The 19,050-nt window shown below is 44.5% G+C and overlaps 2 protein-coding genes across 5 annotated transcripts in view; both read left to right on the forward strand.

Moving 5' to 3' along the window:
- The window catches only part of LOC116101634 (zinc finger protein 8), a 10,703-nt gene extending 2,248 nt beyond the window's left edge, over window positions 1-8,455 (forward strand). Inside the window, exons 2-4 of the mRNA XM_031385359.1 lie at window positions 791-917; window positions 1,149-1,244; window positions 6,603-8,455. Of these exons, the coding sequence (XP_031241219.1) occupies window positions 791-917; window positions 1,149-1,244; window positions 6,603-8,041 (1,662 nt within the window). The 3' untranslated portion in view covers window positions 8,042-8,455. The remainder of the gene's footprint in view (window positions 1-790; window positions 918-1,148; window positions 1,245-6,602) is intronic.
- A 4,875-nt stretch (window positions 8,456-13,330) lies between these two features.
- The window catches only part of Zscan22 (zinc finger and SCAN domain containing 22), an 11,455-nt gene continuing 5,735 nt past the window's right edge, over window positions 13,331-19,050 (forward strand). Inside the window, exons 1-2 of one of the 4 annotated variants that reach the window (XM_031385365.1) lie at window positions 13,331-13,554; window positions 15,361-15,438. The gene's annotated coding sequence lies outside the window, so the exon portion shown is untranslated. The remainder of the gene's footprint in view (window positions 13,555-15,360; window positions 15,439-19,050) is intronic. The other 3 variants (XM_031385366.1, XM_031385364.1, XM_031385363.1) reach the window with 3 other exon arrangements.

Genomic DNA, 19,050 nt, shown 5'->3' on the forward strand with positions numbered 1-19,050 from the left:
GTTTCTCTGTGTAGCCCTGGCTGTCTTGGAACTCACTTTATAGACCAGGCTGGCCTCGAACTCAGAAATCCACCTGCCTCTGCCTTCCAAGAGCTGGGATTAACGGCGTGTGCCACCACCGCCCGGCAGCAACCTACATCTTAAGAACCACTGTTTTAGGACTGGTGATGTAGCTCAGTAGGAAGAGTGCTTGCCTAGCATGTGTGAAGTCCTAGCACCACACACAAAATGGAAAAGCGGGGAAAGGTGTCAAGAAGGACTGGTATAGGGGTAGAAAGAACCTCTTGAACATTGCAAAAGATACTGAAAACTGAGCTAGGATAGTAAGTTAAAAAGAGGAAGGGATGGAGATGGGACCTGGTGATCAGGTAACAAATAATGCTGATGTGGCCTGGTCACCAATAGAAGAATGTGTGGAAGACAAAGATCTGATCACCCAAGGTTGTCCTCTGGCCTCTATACACAGAAACACTCATAAACATACTCAAAAGCAAAAACAAAACCTAGTAGCCATTTCTATAGGTCATAAACCTGCATGTCCGTGGTCTAGTCTGACTGATCAGTCATAGGTCAGCTGTGTCTGGCTGTGTTGATCCTGTTAAGTGCTCTCATGTTGTCATGGTAGCCTATGCCTACCCCATAGTGCCCCAGTAGGCTCCCAGTGAGGACTGAGGCATATCAGTCAGAGTGTACAGTTTCTCAAGACCCCCGCCTGCCTGTTTTCTCCCATTCTTCCTCTGCCACAGAGTTAGATGGTCCAATTAATCAAGGTTGCCTGGAAATGTTTCAGGAGCCGGTGACTTTCCGAGATGTGGCTGTGGACTTTACTCAAGAGGAGTGGGGACAGCTGGACCCTACCCAGAGGACTCTATATCGTGATGTGATGCTGGAGACTTTTGGACACCTTCTCTCTGTGGGTAAGTTGTGCTCCCCTAGCTATAGTGGTGGAATCTTCCTGAGTTATGAGTGTGGGCCTCTGATATGGAGCTCTACCTTAACCTTGACTCCTCATTCCCTGTAGAGCACTCTTGTACCCTCATGTGACTGTGAGATGCCCACACGTCCTGATGGTCAAGAGCCTGAGCTGCAGCCTGGGCTTGTTTTTCCCAGAGCAGCTTCTGACTTCCTGTGTCTTTTCCTATTTCCAGGTCCTGATCTTCCGAAACCTGAAGTTATCTCCCAGCTGGAACAAGGTGCTGAGCTGTGGGTGCCAGACAGAGGAGGTGCCTGGGCCTGCCATCCAGGTAAGAACCCCATCAAGTGGATGCCCCCAGTGTGGGGGATTCCAGGAGGCCACTGGAGATGCACTTATGGGAAGAATATAATATTTCATGACCCTCAAACCCATTCCTCTCTTAGGAACTTCACAGGACTTAGCATCAGACTAAAAGCTTTGGTTATAGCCAAAGATACAGAGAAAAATCTGTGAAGGGAAAAGGCTTTAGGAGGCTAAGTCTAGAGCAGTGGTTCTCAACCTTCCTAACACTGTGATTCTTTAATACAGTTCCTCATGTTGTGGTGACCCCCAACCATAACATTATCTTCGTTGTTGCTTTATAACTGTGATTTTGCTACTGTTGTGATTTGTAATGTAAATATCTGATATGCGGGATATCTGATATGTGATCCCTGAAGGGATTACAACCCCCCAGGTTGAGAGCCACTGGTCTAGAGGCAGCAGACATGAGTTTCTAGGTCTTCAGACTCTAGAGTCAGACAGAATGTGCTCAGTTCCTGCAGCAGTGAGCTGTGATAGTACATGTGGGACTGTGATCTCCAGGGAGGATGAGAGTCTATCCCAGGGACACCCTGCGCCTAGCACATACCATGATTCCAGTGCTTGAAATAAAAATAGGTCGGTGAACTTTTCTTACCAATTAGGATGGTGGGGACCCACCCCAAAACCAAGTCCCCAAACACTCCCAAAGGCCAGCCTGTAAGCAAACTTCTCTTAGACTGCCAGCTTGGCTAATTGTCTTGTACTTCTGGGGGGTGTCCACTGGGGCCCCACCCTCCTGTGCTCACCAGAACCATTCACTTCCTCTCCAGCAGTGAGAGGCCTGCCCCTATTGTGTTTCTGCTTCATCTTACTTTCTAGGCCACACTGTTTCTCATTAGCCTTCCCAGCATCCTCTTCCTGGCTTTCAGCCTGGCCTTCCACTCAGTTCTTGCATGATGGATTCTGTAAACCTGTTCTTCATACCCTTCTGCTAGTCTGTTATCAGAACAGATTCTAGTTAGGTATTAAAAACTTGTCTGAAGAGTTGGCTCAGTTGGTAAGAGCTCTTGTTCTTGCCAAGGACCCAGGTTCAGATCCTAGCACCCACATGAAGGCTCATTCAAGCACCAAGCATGCAAGTGGTACACAGACATATGTGCAGACAAAGCACTCATATGAATAAAATAAATCTAAAATATTAAAAAAAAAAAAACCTTTGGCCCGATGTGGTGATTCTTAGCCAAGCACTCTAGAGACAGACACAGGTGGATCTCTGTGAGTTCAAGGTCAGTGTAGTCTAAATATTGAGATCCAGGCAAACTAGGGATGTGTGTGTGTGTGTGTGTGTGTGTGTGTGTGTATTATGGATATTAAGATCCTATCTCAAAAACAAAACAAAAAGCCTTAAATCTATGTTAAGAGACGCTCTGAAGGAGAGGGAAGTTAGCTGGCACTGGTGCTAGCTTGGAATTTTAGAGATGTGCTAGGGCTGATGGTTCTGTATTGCTCTGGGTTACAGTTTGACTACAGTAGCTCTGGCCATCACATCCATGTTCCCAGTGAGAAGGGAGGGAGGAGGTGGGAACAGTGCCAGACATCTATCCCCTAGTCCCAACACTGTTTGGTTAGGACTGGATTACTTGCTCTTATCCTGACACTGTTTACCAGGGAAGGTGAGAAGGAAGGGTCTAATACATAATTAAATGGGCTGGTGCACTGGGACTCCGGCAGCTGGAATGAATTTGGTATGGCTTTGGTGAAGTATAGCCAGCAGCCTGGAGTCGACCCACCCAAATGCTTCAAGATGCTACCCAGGGCTGCAGAGAAACAAACTGACCGCTGTGAAGAGGTGTGACCCTCACTTTCAGGTTTGTGAGTCTAGAACAGATCCACTTCTTCCTCCTTTATTGGTTGTTGCCAGGGCTGCTTCCAACTTCTTTGTTGTCAGGAGCAAATCCAACTCATCTGCATGAGTGCTTTTCACTGACAACTTATGCTGTGACTGAATCTAGGTTCTGAAATAACTGAGCCTTGACTGGCTAGCACGGCAGGTGTGGCATCAAGATTGTTGCAGAGACTACTAGTCATACATGTCCTAGAAGCAAAGGCCTCCAAAGAGTCCTGATAAAATGGAAACATACTTTGCATTACTACTTGTGTAGATGCCCTGAGTACTGTGACAAAACAGTTGGGAAAAATGCAGATTTGGCTGGTTATGATAATAACCTCCCGTAAGCCCAAGCACTCTGCAGGAAACCCTCTGCAAAACCCTATCCAAAAAATAAAAAGGCCCACAGGCTCGTTTATGCATGTCCTCACATTCGTGGAGGTTAGTTGGAGTTCACCCCGGCTGGCCGCTCTGGCAGTTCCAGGAGAGGTTGCATTGCCTTGTCTCTCCTAGTGTGCAGAGGCTCATGGGGCCTTCTGCAGAGCTTATCACTCAACTCTGTGTCCCCTGCCTTATATTCCTCTCAGACTCCAGCACGCCAGCCTTTCCCACACAGAGCCTCTTGGTGGTGTTTAGAATCCCTAGAGAGCTGCACACTTTTAATAGTCTTAATTTGGGCCTCTTGAGGTAGCTCGCCAGTTAAGAGTGCTTCTCTCCTTGCAAAAAAACCTGAATTTGGTTCCAGCTATCTCTAGCTGCAGCTCCAGGAGATCTGATGCTCTCTTCTGACCTCGGGCCCTTGCACACATATGCTGTGCATTCACATTCATACACATAAATATAAAAAATAAAAATAAATTTCAATTAAAAATGTTTACAATTAAGTTTACAGTATCCTCTTTGCCATATAACAGTGTCCAATGACTGGGATGTGGTTAACCTTGAGGGACTATCATTCATTCAGTTTAGCTCACTCTTTAATCAAAGAGAGTAATTCTTTTGTTTTTTTTTTGTTGTTGTTGTTTTTTTGTTTTGTTTTGTTTTAGGTTTTTCAAGACAGGGTTTCTCTGTGTAGCCCTGGCTGTCCTGGAACTCACTCTGTAAACCAGGCTGGCCTCGAATTCAGAAATCCGCCTGCCTCTGCCTCCTAAGTGCTGGGATTAAGGGCATGAGCTACCACTGCCTGGCAATTCTTTTGTTTTAAAGGAAAACAGTGCTTATCTAGGCTGAACCCCCGCCCAGTACAGCCATGTGATTTGGTGGGCCTGTTGCATCTTGCTTTGTTTCTTACCGGTTTCCTCTTATAGTTACTTGGCCTTACCTCACTGTAGTACTGTAAGTCTACTGTAGTGCTGTAGTCTACTGTAGTGCTATAGTACTGAGGTCTACTGTAGTACTGTAGTCTACTGTAGTACTGTAGTCTACTGTAGTGCTGTAGTACTGTAGTCTACTGTAGTACTGCAATACTGTAGTAGTGTATTACTGTAGACTACTGTAGTACTGTAGTGCTGTGGTCTACTGTAGTGCTGTAGTACTGTAGTCTACTGTAGTACTGTAGTCTACTGTAGTACTGTAGTCTACTGTAGTGCTGTAGTACTGTAGTCTGCTGTAGTACTGTAGTCTGCTGTAGTACTGTAGTCTACTGTAGTACTGTAGTCTACTGTAGCACTGTAGTCTACTGTAGTCTACTGTAGTACTATAGTCTACTGTAGTACTGTAGTCTACTGTAGTACTACAATACTGTAGTGGTGTATTACTGTAGACTACTGTAGTACTGTAGTGCTGTAGTCTACTGTAGTACTGTAGTCTACTGTAGTACTGTAGTACTGTAGTTTCTACCCTCGCTTCCTCTTACCACAGTTTCACTCTGGAGACTAAGACTTTCTAAACACTATGGCTCAGTAGTCTGGTAGGGGGTCAACTAGAGCTGTGAGAGCCCCAGGTGAATTCAACAGCATTGATGCCTTCAGCTATTGCTGGCCTGGCCCGGTTACCTCAGTAGTGGCCTGAAATCTTCCACTCTTGAGTCCTCTTCACTTCCCTTCCCTTTGGCAACATTAGTCTGGACCATGGTTGCCCTGAGGCTGTATTTTAATAGCATCAACTCTAAAGTCCATTCAGCAAGCATTCCTCAGTACTCACCCACATAATAATGCCTTTGATGCAAGGAGTGTAGCAGAAAATAAGACAGACAGACTGAGATGAGCCTCCACTCAGCCAGGGATCTGAAGTGAAAATAGAAGGTGATGGTTGAAACAAACAAACAAACAAACAAACAAAAACGCCTGAGATGATGCCCCCAGTACACACAGAAGTGCCTCTTTTCTGAGATAACACTGAAGCAGGCAGATGTCTGGGGATGGACTCTCCAGGCAGAGAAAGCAGCATGGGATGTGGTGGGAAGGACAGTAAGGAAGACCACAGGGAACTAAGTGAGAGAAGAGAAGAAGCTGGTAAGAATGGGGGCAGAGGAGAGCACAGCGGTCTATCTTTAGGAGTAATTTGCATGGTAAGCAGAGGGTAAGCAGGATGGAAGGAAGAGAAGGTCTGTCCGGATTTTTGGTAATGACTCCATTAGGATTCATATACCATAAGATATTCCCATTTAAAATTGGAGGTAAAAGTTCAGTTGTATGCATAAAGTCCTGGATGTGATACACAGTTGAGTAAAACAAAAGAAAAAACAAAAACCCACCTGTTATATAATCCAGTGGTGATGGAGTATATTCACAGATTGTCCATCACCAGTGTCTTCTTCCATAATATCTCATCTCTTGCATGCATGATAAGGGTGGGCAATGAAGAGAAGCATAAAGTCCTCGATAAGATGTTTTGGTTTTGGTTTTAGTTTTGGTTTTGGTTTTTGGTTTTTGGTTTTTCGAGACAGGGTTTCTCTGTGTAGCCCTGGCTGTCCTGGAACTCACTCTGTAGACCAGGCTAGCCTCGAACTCAGAAATCCACCTGCCTCTGCCTCCCAAGTGCTGGGATTAAAGATGTGCGCCACCACTGCCCGGCTAGAAAGTGTAACTCCTAATCCCTAAAACCAGCTGTCTATAAGGCGGGGTCAGGGTAATCATAAGAAGCAAGAAGGTCACAGCAACAAAAGGATATGTGACAACAGAAGCAGAGACTATTGAGAGAGACTTGAAGATGCTATACTACTGACTTCCATATCTTCTTCTGTGGAGCTTCCAAGAAAAACCAGCCCTGCTGACATCTGGACTCTAGGACTTCATATTGTAAAATACAAAGCACTGCTACTTTGGGGCACTAGGTTTATGATAGGATGTAACAGTGTCCTTGCAAGAAAATAATACATTTTTATTTTGTTTCCAGTGGTTGGTGCAGGAGTAAAGCTATGGTTGAGGGCAGAGATAGTTGGTGTCAAGAGGAGAATTAGGTGCTACCAAGCAGGTTGTTAAGGTCCAGGGTATTGGAACCTGCCTCTCTCCTTGTTTTCCCTTACCTAATCAGAACTCTTTGTTTTTCTTTCAGGCTGGATTCTTGAACCTGAAGACCACACATGGCTCAAGAACCAAGGGCTCCCAAAAATGGAACCATCCCCCATCACAGAAAAGGATGGGTTTGCAAAGGCTGTTCTTTGTCGTTCTATGACAGGGATAGATCAGGAAAGTGATGGCCAGAGGCAGGCAGTCAAGAAGGACCACAGTAACTTAGGGCCGTTGAATGACCCCAAAAAGATACCAGTTCAAAGTCAAAGCCACAAAAGTCTTGGAGTTGTGGAAAGCTGTGTTCTTGGCTTAAACACAGACCTATTACCAGATATTTCTGGAAGAGAGTATGGTTGTACTTATGGCTCACAAGTTAAAAATTCAGAACATAACCCAAGCGTAGTTAGCCAACGGACAGACTCCCCAGCAACACAGCCCTTTGATGACAATGCCGATCAAAAAGCCTTTGAACAGATTGTGCCCATTATAGAACTCACAAAAAGTCAGGTGCAAGATAAACCCTATAAGTGTACTGATTGTGGGAAGTCATTTAACCATAATGCACATCTCACAGTGCACAAGAGAATTCATACAGGAGAAAGACCTTACATGTGCAAAGAGTGTGGGAAAGCCTTCAGCCAAAACTCATCCCTTGTTCAACATGAGCGAATCCACACTGGAGACAAGCCTTATAAGTGTGATGAATGTGGGAAATCTTTTTGCCACAGTACACACCTTACAGTCCATAGGAGAATTCACACTGGAGAGAAACCCTATGAGTGTCAGGACTGTGGGAGGGCCTTCAATCAGAATTCATCCCTAGGTCGACACAAGAGGACACACACTGGGGAGAAGCCTTATACCTGCAGTGTTTGTGGGAAATCTTTCTCCCGGACCACTTGCCTCTTCCTACACCTGCGGACTCACACTGAGGAAAGGCCATACGAGTGCAATCACTGTGGAAAGGGCTTCAGGCACAGTTCCTCCCTGGCCCAGCATCAGCGGAAGCACGCTGGTGAGAAGCCCTATGAGTGTCGACAGAGGCTGATCTTTGAGCAGGCACCAGCTTTAGGAAAGCTCGAGTGGACAGAACCCCTCAGCTGTGACCCACCATTGAGTCAAGGTGAAAGGACTCAACGGAGCGATAGGCCCTTTAAGTGTAATCAGTGTGGAAAGTGTTTCATTCAGAGTTCTCACCTCATCCGACATCAGATAACCCACAACAGAGAGGAAGAACCAGTACGTGGCCGTAGCAGAAGGCAGGAACAGACCTGTAGACGGGGCTCAAGACTCATTCGGAATCCACACTCAAATTCAAAAGAGCTTCCTGTAGCCCAGGCAAAGGCAGGACAAGCAAGCAGAGCCCTGGCCTTGTTTGACCTTCATGAAATTATGCAGGAGAAAAACCCTGTGCATGTTATTGGGGTAGAAGAACCTTCGATGGGCAACTCCCAGCTGTTTGACACCAGAGAATCTAGATAGGAAGATAACTTTTGAGTTACCAGGCACAAACATTAGGTCCACACAGTGTTTGGGTGGCAAGAGAAGATGGCCCAATGTCAGTAGTGACCTCTGACTTTGTAAAGAAGTGGTGCCTCCCACACAGTTAAAATTGGTGGTTCTCAAATGTATCAAACTCAGTTCTGGTTTTTGTTTGTTTTCTGAGACAAGGTCCCATGTGGCCCAAGCTGGCCTCAAACTTACTATATATCCAAGGATGACCTTGAATTTTCCGATGCTTCTGTTTTCATTCGATTCCCTAATTCTGGGATCATGGCTGGATGCCACTAGACCCAGCAACAACAGACACCTTGAGATATATCTTCTCCATTATCCCACAATGAGTTTACCAGTAATAAAACCTCTGCACAGGCATTGTGTGGAAATAACATATGACCCTTGTTGTGTGTAATTTTAAAAAACAAGCTTCCATCTTTGCCAGGGACTGTGGCACTCGATCCTGGTTTAGCTCCAAGATTGGCTGCCACCTGACCCACTCCCGACTTGTCTGTTCCTCCCAGCTTAGCTCCACCAACGGCCAGCCTTTCCCGGGAGCTCCAATGGCTCCCCTGAGTTCTTTGTAAAAGATAGTTAAAGGAGTTTATGGTGCATTATGTCAGTGTGGTATCTTACCATGTCCCATGTGGGCTCATTTTTACCAGGAGATCATGGTCTGAAACTTTCAGACTGGCTCAAGGCATACTGCTGTCTACAAAAAAATACCATAAGGGACTTTATCATGCCAAAGTGATTTTGCAGAATAATGATGAATAATTATGAAAGTTTGAACAAATCAAAATGCTATTGTATTTGTGGGAAACTGCCTAAATTCCAAATGTACACAAAGTAATATGTGTTTCTATGTGAATTCAAGACAATCCCAGTTTATGTATCACATAGGTTAAGTCACATGTAGCTCAGTTCCGCACTTGAGAGTCATTGCAGCATGCTTGTCTCCTGTCCTCGTTTCAGTACCTCATCTGACAGAGAAGTATCCACAGAATTCTACAACATCCTATTAAAGGAATCACAGCTCCTATGAAAACCACTATCTTGAAATATCCAGGGTTGTTAATCAGAGGTACTCACCTACAATAATTTGTCTTCAGAGGACATTTGGTAATTATGTCATTTTTGTCCCCGCAAGTTGAAAGATATTACTGGTATCTGGGTGGAGGCCAAGGATACTGCTCAACATACTTAAGTGCCCAGGGCAGCTCTTCAAATAATTTTCTAGCCCCAAATATCAATAGTATTAACATGGAGAAGGGCTGGAGAGATGGCTCAGCAGTTAAGAGCACTGACTGCTCTTCCAGAGGTCCTGAGTTCAAATCCCAGCAACCACATGGTGGCTCACAACCACCCATAATGAGATCAGACGCCCTCTTCTTGTGTGTCTGAAGACAGCTACAGTGTTCTCATATACATTAAATAAATAAATAAATAACTCATCAAAGAACTGCACTTAACAAAACTGTCTTTCAAAAGAAGACTACAAAATAGCTGGGCAGTGGTGGCACACAACTTTAATTCCAGCACTTGGGAGGCAGAGGCAGGCAGATTTCTGAGTTTGAGGCCAGCCTGGTCTACAGAGTGAGTTCCAGGACAGCCAGGGCTACACAGAGAAAGCCTGTCTCGAAAAACCAAAAAAGAAAAAGAAAAAAGAGCTGACAGGAAGGCTTTCCAATAGTCCTCCTGCAGCAACCTCATACAACATGGAGCATGAGGGGAGTAGCTTTGAGAACAATGGGAGTCATGTGATCTTAAGGGGCACCCCCTTAGCACAGCTCAGTGACTTGATACCAAACCAGAAATCAGTTCACCACATCAAAGTTATTCAAGTAAAAAAAAAAAAAGACTAAGAATCAGCACAACTAAGAGTTTTAAGAAAGGGGACAAACACACTGTGGAGATCTTGTGTAGACTATGGAAAGAATAAAACAAACGAAGTTTTATAAAACAACCAGGACATGTGGATGCTAGATATTTGATGGTATAAGTTAGATATAAGTAATGTTTTTCTGGGCTGGTGGGATGGCTCAGCGGGTAATTTTTGCTCCAGTTGAGAAAAGTATAATCAATAACCCCAGGTCACTGCTTTCATTCAAATTCTGGCCCAGAAGCACTGCTCAAACACCAACATGGTAAAACCCCAAAATAATGGGCTTAGTGTGATTATGCCAAAGGATTCGTCCCTGTGGATCAGCGTGGTTATGGTTATATATACTTAGTCTTAGCCTTTTACAAATATATTCAGAGAGATGAACAAGATGGCTTTCTGGGGTGGATGGGAAAACAATACAGGGAGGGACAGGGGTGAAGAGGTGGGTAGGAGACCCAGTGAAAATATATCATTTGTCTTTTAGAATGTCCATTGTTAAGTGCTTAAAGATTTACAGAAAGATAAAGGAATTATTCACCCTGAATATAAATATTGCAAATCAGTGATTTACTTAACACTTACATATTTTCATGACTCTATTTGTTAAAGAGCTCACATGGCTGTTAATACAGCATTGTTCAATCAATTTACAGTTTAGAAAAGGTGAGTTATTATTTGTGTCTTTTCTACTGACTGAACTTAGGGCCTTTTACATGCCAGGCTATAGTTCTATTACTGAGCCACAAGCCAACCCTCAGATTGAGTTTATATCAGGGCTTCTCCATGTTTTTTTTTTTCCCGAGACAGGGTTTCTCTGTATAGCCCTGGCTTTCCTGGAACTCACTCTGTAGACCAGGCTGGCCTCAAACTCAGAAATCTGCCTGCCTCTGCCGCCCAAGTGCTGGGATTAAAGGAGTGTGCCACCACCGCCCAGCTAAGATACTTTTAAAAAAAGATTCATTTCTTCTTTTGAAAAAAGATTTATTTATTTTATTTTATGTGTATGAGTACACTGTAGCTGTGCAGATGGCCGTGAGCTATCTTGTGGCTGCTGGGAATTGAACTCAGGACGGCCCCTCTTGCTCCAGTGTAATACACTGTAGCTGTGTTCAGACACACCAGAAGAGGGCGTCAGATCTTATTACGGGTGGTTGTGAGCCACCATGTGGTTTCTGGGATTTGAACTCAGGACCTTCAGAAGAGCAGTCAGTGTTCTTACTCGCTGAGCCATCTCGCCAGCCCTCATTTCTTTATTTTATGTTTATGAGTGATATTTTTGCATATAGAGCAGCATGCCAGAAGAGGGCATCAAATCCCATTACAGATGATTATGCACCACCATGTGGTTGCTGGAAATTGAACTCAGGACCTCTGGAAGAACAGACAGTACTCTTAACCACCGAGCCATCTCTCCAGCCCCCCAAAGCAAGATATTCTAATGACCATTTTGATATTTACAAGGAACTTCGCCTTTATCTAATTGCTTTCCTCCACATGTTCTCTTAAGAAAAAAAGGGGGACGGAAGTTCCCAATCTATGTCCATGCTGTTCCTGACAAAAAGAACATTTATTGTTATCTCTGGTTTCTCATAGAGCAAGGAAACCTACTTAACATAAAAAGAACCAAACTGCTGGGCAGTGGTGGTGCACACCTTTAATCCCAGCACTTGGGAGGCAGAGGCAGGCGGATTTCTGAGTTTGAGGCTAGCCTGGTCTACAGAGTGAGTTCCAGGACAGCCAAGGATATACAGAGAAACCCTGTCTCAAAAAAACAAACAAACAAACAAAAAGATTTCAGTGACTTGCTTCTGTTGGAGGTGCTGCTGTGGTCTTTTGCCTTTTTCTCATGGTCCTGAGCAAACTGCTAAAGCCTCAGTCATTGTATCTGTAATCAATACTGGGAGAAACAGAAAAGCAGGGCAGGCCAATACTCACCTCTCTCATATTTCAAAGAAAGGCCTTCCCAGAAGCCTTTGTCATATACCCACTTATAATTTGTTAGCCAAAAATGAGTCACAGGGCCATCTGTCATAAGAGGTTTGGAATAGTAGAGTTTAGCAGTCCTAACCTCTGGTGGCTGCAGATAAAATTGAGAAGGGCTCTGTCCCTTTTCCAGTCCCTGGAAAGAGTCTCCTGTGCTGCACATTCCCCCATTGCCAACCTTCACCTCAGGCCTCTCCCCTGCTGCTTCACAGAATCAGTTGTGTCCACAACTGGGTGCTGCCATCCCTCAATGACCCCTCTGCTGTCCCCCAGCTTGCAAACAAGGTGGGGAAGGACGGGTGAGTACAGAGCAAATCCATGTACTAGGAGCCTGCTCAATACCCTTGCCCCCATTGGAAGTAGCAAAACGTTTTTTTCTCACCTGAGAGTCTCTGTGAGGAACTGAATTTGATTGAAAATGCTGTACTACCGATTTTCTCCTCAAAGCACTGACTACCTTACATCTTTCTGTGGCACAGTTCCCTCAATGCATGCATCCTGTGGCTGCTCTCTATAAAGTTTGCTAGGATGGAGCAGACTGTTACTCAGCGCACTCTTCACTTTGTATGGAGCTCAAAGACAGGCAAACTTATAGACAGTTTAGTAAAGACCTCCTAGTCAGGCACTTTGCCTGAAAGTCTGGGAGCTGTTCATGATGTTGAAATAGCCTGCAGACACACACACACACACACACACACACCTATTCCACCCCCAGCTGCCTCACGTGGTTAGTGTTTGTTAGCTATGACTGGTTACATTCAAATAAAATGACAAAGGCTGAGGAACGATTATAGTTTAAGGCTTGAGGTTGTGCTTAATGTGAGTAAAGTTCCAGGCTCCCAAGAACCAAAAAAATAAGCAAAATGTGGCTGGAAAGACGGAAAAGTGGGTAAAAGTACTTGCTGCCAAAACCGAGTTTGACCTGCAGAACCCACTTGGTTAAAGGAAAGAAGTGTCTTCCACAAGTTGTCTCCTAACCTCTTCACGTGCATTGTGGTACATACCCCACAACACACATGAACACACATGAGCACACACATAATAAAAGTGATTTTTTAAAAAAATATTACGTATGTGGGTATTTTGCCTGTTTGTATATCTGTGCAGCATTTGTGTGCCTGGTGCCTACCAAGGCCAAAAGAGGGCACCAAAACTCCTGGGGCTGGAGTTAGATGGTTGTGAGCCATCAGAGGATGGACCTCACTTGCACTGTGCATGCTCCAACTTCCCACGCATCCCACAACCACCTCTGTCTCAACAAACACCAGCCTAGAGTCACCATTCTCTCCAAACCCAACCCTCGGCAGTCATTCAAAACTACAACTCCCAACGGGCCCAAGGAGTTGGCGCTGTGCTTTCTGGGACTTGTAGTGCAGGCCGCAGTGTACTCTGCGGCCATTCGCCTGTACTAGGCACGTTGGGAGTTGTGGTTCACGGGCACGAAGGCGCATATGTGTGCGTCACTAGGGCGCCTCTGGAAGTGTCTGCTGGGAGTTCTGGAGACCCGGTGAGCGCGGGAACCCTGGCATGGAGGTTTGAGAGCTGCGAACGCCCACGGCAAACCTAACGGCCTGTGAGTACGGACAGAGTGTGGGACGGACTGGCTGAAGTGTGAGACGGCTGATGGAGTGTAAGTCTGACAAACCAAAAGTGGGACTGGCCGACCGGTTGTATGTGTCCGACAGGTTGTGCTACGTCTGATGCGTCGTGGCCTTGTATAACACGTCGAGTAACTAATGAAGCGACCGACAAAAATAGCTTCTCGATGGACTTTGAGATGGGCTTGTGACTGAGTTCAGTCATGAGTGAAATCCTCTGTGTCTGGTTGAGATGCCGACTAACAATGGTCTTCCTGCCTCTGCCTCCCAAGCACTAGAATTACTGGTGTAAGCCACCACGCCAAACATATGAGCTGTCCTGGAACTCACTCTGTAGACCAGGCTGGCCTCGAACTCAGAAATCCGCCTGCCTCTGCCTCCCAAGTGCCGGGATTAAAGGTGTGCACCATCACCACCTGGCTTATTTTTATCTTATATGCATTGGAACTTTGCATGTATGTGTGTTAGGGTGTCAGATCTTGGAATTACAAACAGTTGTGAGCTGCTATGTGGGTGCTGGGAATTGAACCTGGGTCCTCTGGAAGAGCAGTCAATGCTCTTAACTGCCGAGCCATCTCTTCAGCCCCTGAGCTTCTTTAATTCCACCATAAAATGTATGTTAATTGAGCCAGGCATGGTGTGGCTCATGTTCTTTTCGAAGCCAGCCTCGTCTATGTATCAAGTTCCAGGCCATCCAGAACTTTATAGTAAGCCCCTGTATCCAGATTGGTTTTGTTTGGTTTGCTTTGCTTTGGTTGGTTGTTTACAACTTGATGAAAGCTAGAGTTATCTGGGAAGAGGAACCTCAATTAAGAAAATGCCTCCAAGAGATGACTTGTAGGCATGTCTATAGGGGCACTTTCTTGATTAATTATTGACGTAGGGGGCTGGTGAGATGGCTCAGCGGACAAGAACACTGACTGCTCTTCCAAAGGTCGTGAGTTCAAATCCCAGCAACCACATGGTGGCTCACAACCACCCGTAATGAAATCTGACGTCCTCTTCTGGTGCGTCTGAAGACAGCTACAGTGTACTCATTTATAATAATACATAAATTTAAAAAAAAATTATTGATGTGGGAGGATCCAGCCCAGGTGCCACCCCTGAGTGGGTGATCCTGGGTTATATAAGAAAACAGACTGAGCAAGCCTTGGGAAGCAAGCATTCCACCAGGACCTCTGCTTCAGTTTTTGCAACCAGGTTCCTACCTTGAGTTAATAGCCTGATTTCCTCCAAAGCCAGACTTTAATTTGAGAGGAAAATAACCCCCTTCCTCCCCAACTTGTTTTTGACCAATGTTTTATCACTGCAATAGTAGGTGCAAACTAAGACAGCCTTGTCTCAAAATACACACACACATATCACACATACATATGCAATATGTGTGTGTTTAATATGTAGTAATTTATATTAATATATATAAATTTGCTGGTTTTATCTTGACTAATTTTTTTAAGATTTATTTATTATTATAAATAAGTACACTGTAGCTGCCTTCAGATGCACCAGAAGAGGGCCTCAAATCTCACTATGGGTGGTTGTGAGCCACCGTGTGGTTGCTGGGATTTGAATTCATGACCTTTGGAAGAGCAGTTGGTGCTCTTGCTTGCTGAACCATCTCACCAGCCCTTGACTAATTTTTGAAATATTTCTTCTGGACTATTAGTTTGTACTTGGGATTTACTGCAATATCAGAGACAACATGGACATTTCTGGGGTATACTTGAGTATTCTGATGACTACGGGAGGGCTTGCTGCTATGCTATATAATAGGAGCAGAATGATGAAGTCCTGCACTATAAGTACAAGCCTCTGAAGGAAGTGTTGTCCCTTTCCAGATGGTAGAAGCTTCCCTATCTAGAAATGGGGATTGATTCTGAAGCAAACTAATACTGAAGTCAGAAGGCGAGAGAACTGTGAGTTCTATTATGTAAGGACAGCTAGTCTCTTAATGAAATGTAGTACTGAGCCAAAACACATGACCATTTTAAAGCTCTTACTATATATTGTGTGTGTGTGTGTGTGTGTGTGTGTGTGTACACAAAAGCCATGGCACATGTGTAAAAGTCCAGGGACAACTTAAAGGAGTTGGTTCTGTCCTTTTACCATATGTGTCTTAGGGGTTGAATTTAGGTTGTCAGGCTTGGTGGCAAGCACCTTTACTTGCCAGGCCATCTCACCAACCCATAACATATTTTTTGTAAAGGGTATTTTAGCTGACCGTCCCTTAATAGGAATGAATGAAGTGGGTTCTCATCAGCCCCAAGCAGCATTCATTGTTTACTGTTCTTCTGCAGTTTGGAAAGGCTGAAAATCATCCCCCATAAAGGAAAGACTGGAGGACATCAGGTGCATTAAGTCCACGACCAGCTTTCCACCTGCTGACAAAAAATAACCCTAGAAGCTAGTTCAGTTTCCCTGGCTTTTTTGTTTGTTTGTTTGTTTGTTTGTTTTTCAAAACAGGGTTTCTCTGTGTAGCCCTGACTGTCCTGGAACTCACTCTGTAGACCAGGCTGGCCTACAGAAATCCGCCTGTCTCTGCCTCCCAAGTGCTAGGATTAAAGGCATGCGCCACCACTGTCCGGCTCCCTAGCTTTTATAATAGAAACAGTAATACTGACTCATAGAGTATCATGTGTTTCCAGATACAAGAGGCTAGGGTCACCTAGCACATAGTTAGTTTCCAGGGCCTGTCCTTATTTTCTCCCACTCCTGTTCCACATTGTAACGCGCTTGTTATTTTATCAACCTGCCCATATCTGTCTAGTAAAGGCACTGAGCACAGGTCCCGTGTCTTTCTCACCTTGGCATCCTTAGCAGAGCTGGGTACCAAGAAGATACTCAATGAAGATTTATTAAGCAAAACTTGCATTTACATATGTGTAGACAGTAAACTGAAGCCCCTTTACCTGCTTAGTTCATCTCTCTGTCCCCTCCTTTTTGTGGGACAACCAATGGCTTGCTAGGTAGCTCACATGGTCTTCAAATCCTCCTGCTTCATCTTCCCAAGTGCTGGGATTAGAGTCATGTGTCAAAATGCTTGGACTGAATGAAAACCCTACCCTCTTCTCCCTCTCTCCCTATACCTCTCCCTCCTCCTCCACGTGCTCATGGCCAGCCTCTACTCCTCTTCTCTCTCCCTCCTTCCCTCCCTCCCTCTCTCTCTCTCTCTTTCTCTCTCTCTCTCTCCCTCTCTCTCTCTCTCCCTCTCTTTCTCTCTCTCTCTCTCTGCCTTCTCTCAACTCCCCTCCCCAATGCCCTGAATAAACTCTATTCTATACTAAAAAAAAAAAAAGGTGGTGAAGAGCAATAAGAAATAAAGCAGAGTAGAGGTCAGAACCTCTGCAGAATTCTCTTTTTGTATAGAAGCCTGACTTAAGGAAGGGAAAGAATGTCCAGGATTTAAGGAAAAACCCAGCAATATTGAGATCCACATAATCATAAAACCCACCTGGGGGGGGTGGTTGAGACAGAGTTTCTTCTCTCTATAGCCCTGGCTGTCCTGGACTCACTCTGTAGACCAGGCTGGCCTCGAACTCAGAAACCCACCTGCCTCTGCCTCTGCCTCCCAAGTGCTAGGATTAAAGGCGTGCACCACCACTGCCCGGCTTTATTTATTTATTTATTGTTCAGAAAGAAAAGTCTTGCTCTGTAGTCCAGGATGGCCTTGAACTTTCAATCTTCCTGATTTAGCCTGCTGAGTTGTGAGATTATAGGTATGTGTACCTATTAGAAAGAACCACAACATAAATTAGAAAATATTTTAAACCAAATGATAATGAAGTTGTGTATGATAGTACATGCTTATAATCCCAGTACCCAGGAAGGTATAGCAGAAGGATTTCCATAAGGCCATCGTGGCCTATATAAAAGATCTTGACTCAAATAAAATAAAAATGTAGACAGAACTTATCAAAATTGTGACATACAACTAGAGCTATTTAGAGTAAAATGTATAGCTTTAAAAACACTCACTTTATTTTAGACTTTTATATTTATTATGCATACACACACACACACACACCACAGCATAACATCTTCAAGAGTCAGTCTTATCCTTCCACTTTGCAAGTCCTAGGTATGAAACGTTTGTCTTAAGACTTGGTGGCAAGCCCCTTACATAGTAAACCATCTTGCTGGCCCAAATACATACATTGGTAAAGAAGCAAGGTAGTCAGGCATGGTAGGACATGCACTGGGGATGAAGGGAGAGGACAGTGAACTGGAAACCATGCTAGCTACATAGCAACACACACACACTCACATACACACACCGAGCAGAATCAATCGCCGTGGGATTACCAGGTCTAAAGATAGGAAAATAGGAACTGTATAAATGACAGGAGACATGGCTTTGTGGCTAGCCCTGGGTTTGCTTGCATTTGCAGCTCAGTCTCCTGCTTATCTATCCATCCCTAGCTGGGAGACTTGGAGAAGATCCTTTCCTTCCGTCTGTCTTCACCTAAAACAGGAATACAGCTTGTCCCTTGAGTTTGTGTCTTTGCATTTTAATTTGGTTTGGTTTAGTTTTTGGTTTTTGAGACAGGGTTTCTGTGTATAGCCCTGACTGTCCTGAGTGAACCATGCTGGTATTGGATTCAGAGATACACCTACCTCTGCCTCCCAAGTGCTGAGATTAAAGACATTGGCCACCACCACCCTGCTGTACCGTGTGTGTGTGTGTGTGTGTGTGTGTGTGTGTGTGTGTGTGTGTGTGTGTGTGTGTACATGTGTACAGGTGCACTCACCTGTACAAGGCCTGCATCCCCAGGAAGATCATACTTGCTTAGCTAGCACTTCACTTGACTGAGCCATCTCCTTAGGCCTGTTGAAGTCATTTTATTCTTTTTTAAGTTCTGTGTCAGTGTTCTGGGACAGTTATTCAAAGATGAATTTTAGGCTTCTCAGCAGCAGGGGGATCATCAGATCAGCCTCTCTGACTGAATGCTAGCAGCTTCTAGAACCTCTTTTTATTGTTTCTAAATGGCACCTTTGTCAGTTCCGCATACCAAAACTTATCTGATCTAGGGTTTATCTTGAAAGAACTATCACCTTAAGCAATTTTTAGCCATAGGAGACTTCCTGGTTTGCCAGTCATGTCTCAAGACTAATTATGCAAAGGCTCTGAGAATCCTTTAGAAAACCAACTCCATAAATCTCAGATAGCAATCACTGACAAAAGGCTACTTCAAACCTCAGGTACTAACACTCCATATGCACACCAGATACAACACAACAGTCCTGCTAAAATTCTGCTACAATTCCGTTTTTATATGTACGATTGTTTTATACATGTGTCTGTGTACCACATGCATGCCTAGTACTTGTGGAAACCAGAAAAGGGTGACCTGACACTGGAATTACAGACACTTCTGAGCCTCAATGAGGGTGCTAGTAATGAAGCCCGAGTCCTCTGAAAGAGGATCCAATCTCCTTTACATTTTTATTTTATAATTTTTTTGTGTGGGGGGTCAGGATCTCTTAATCTCAACCCCTAAGTTGATTTTTTTAATATATATATATATATA

Source organism: Mastomys coucha, unplaced genomic scaffold (genome assembly GCF_008632895.1).
Source record: "Mastomys coucha isolate ucsf_1 unplaced genomic scaffold, UCSF_Mcou_1 pScaffold21, whole genome shotgun sequence".
Taxonomy (NCBI): Eukaryota; Metazoa; Chordata; class Mammalia; order Rodentia; family Muridae; genus Mastomys; species Mastomys coucha.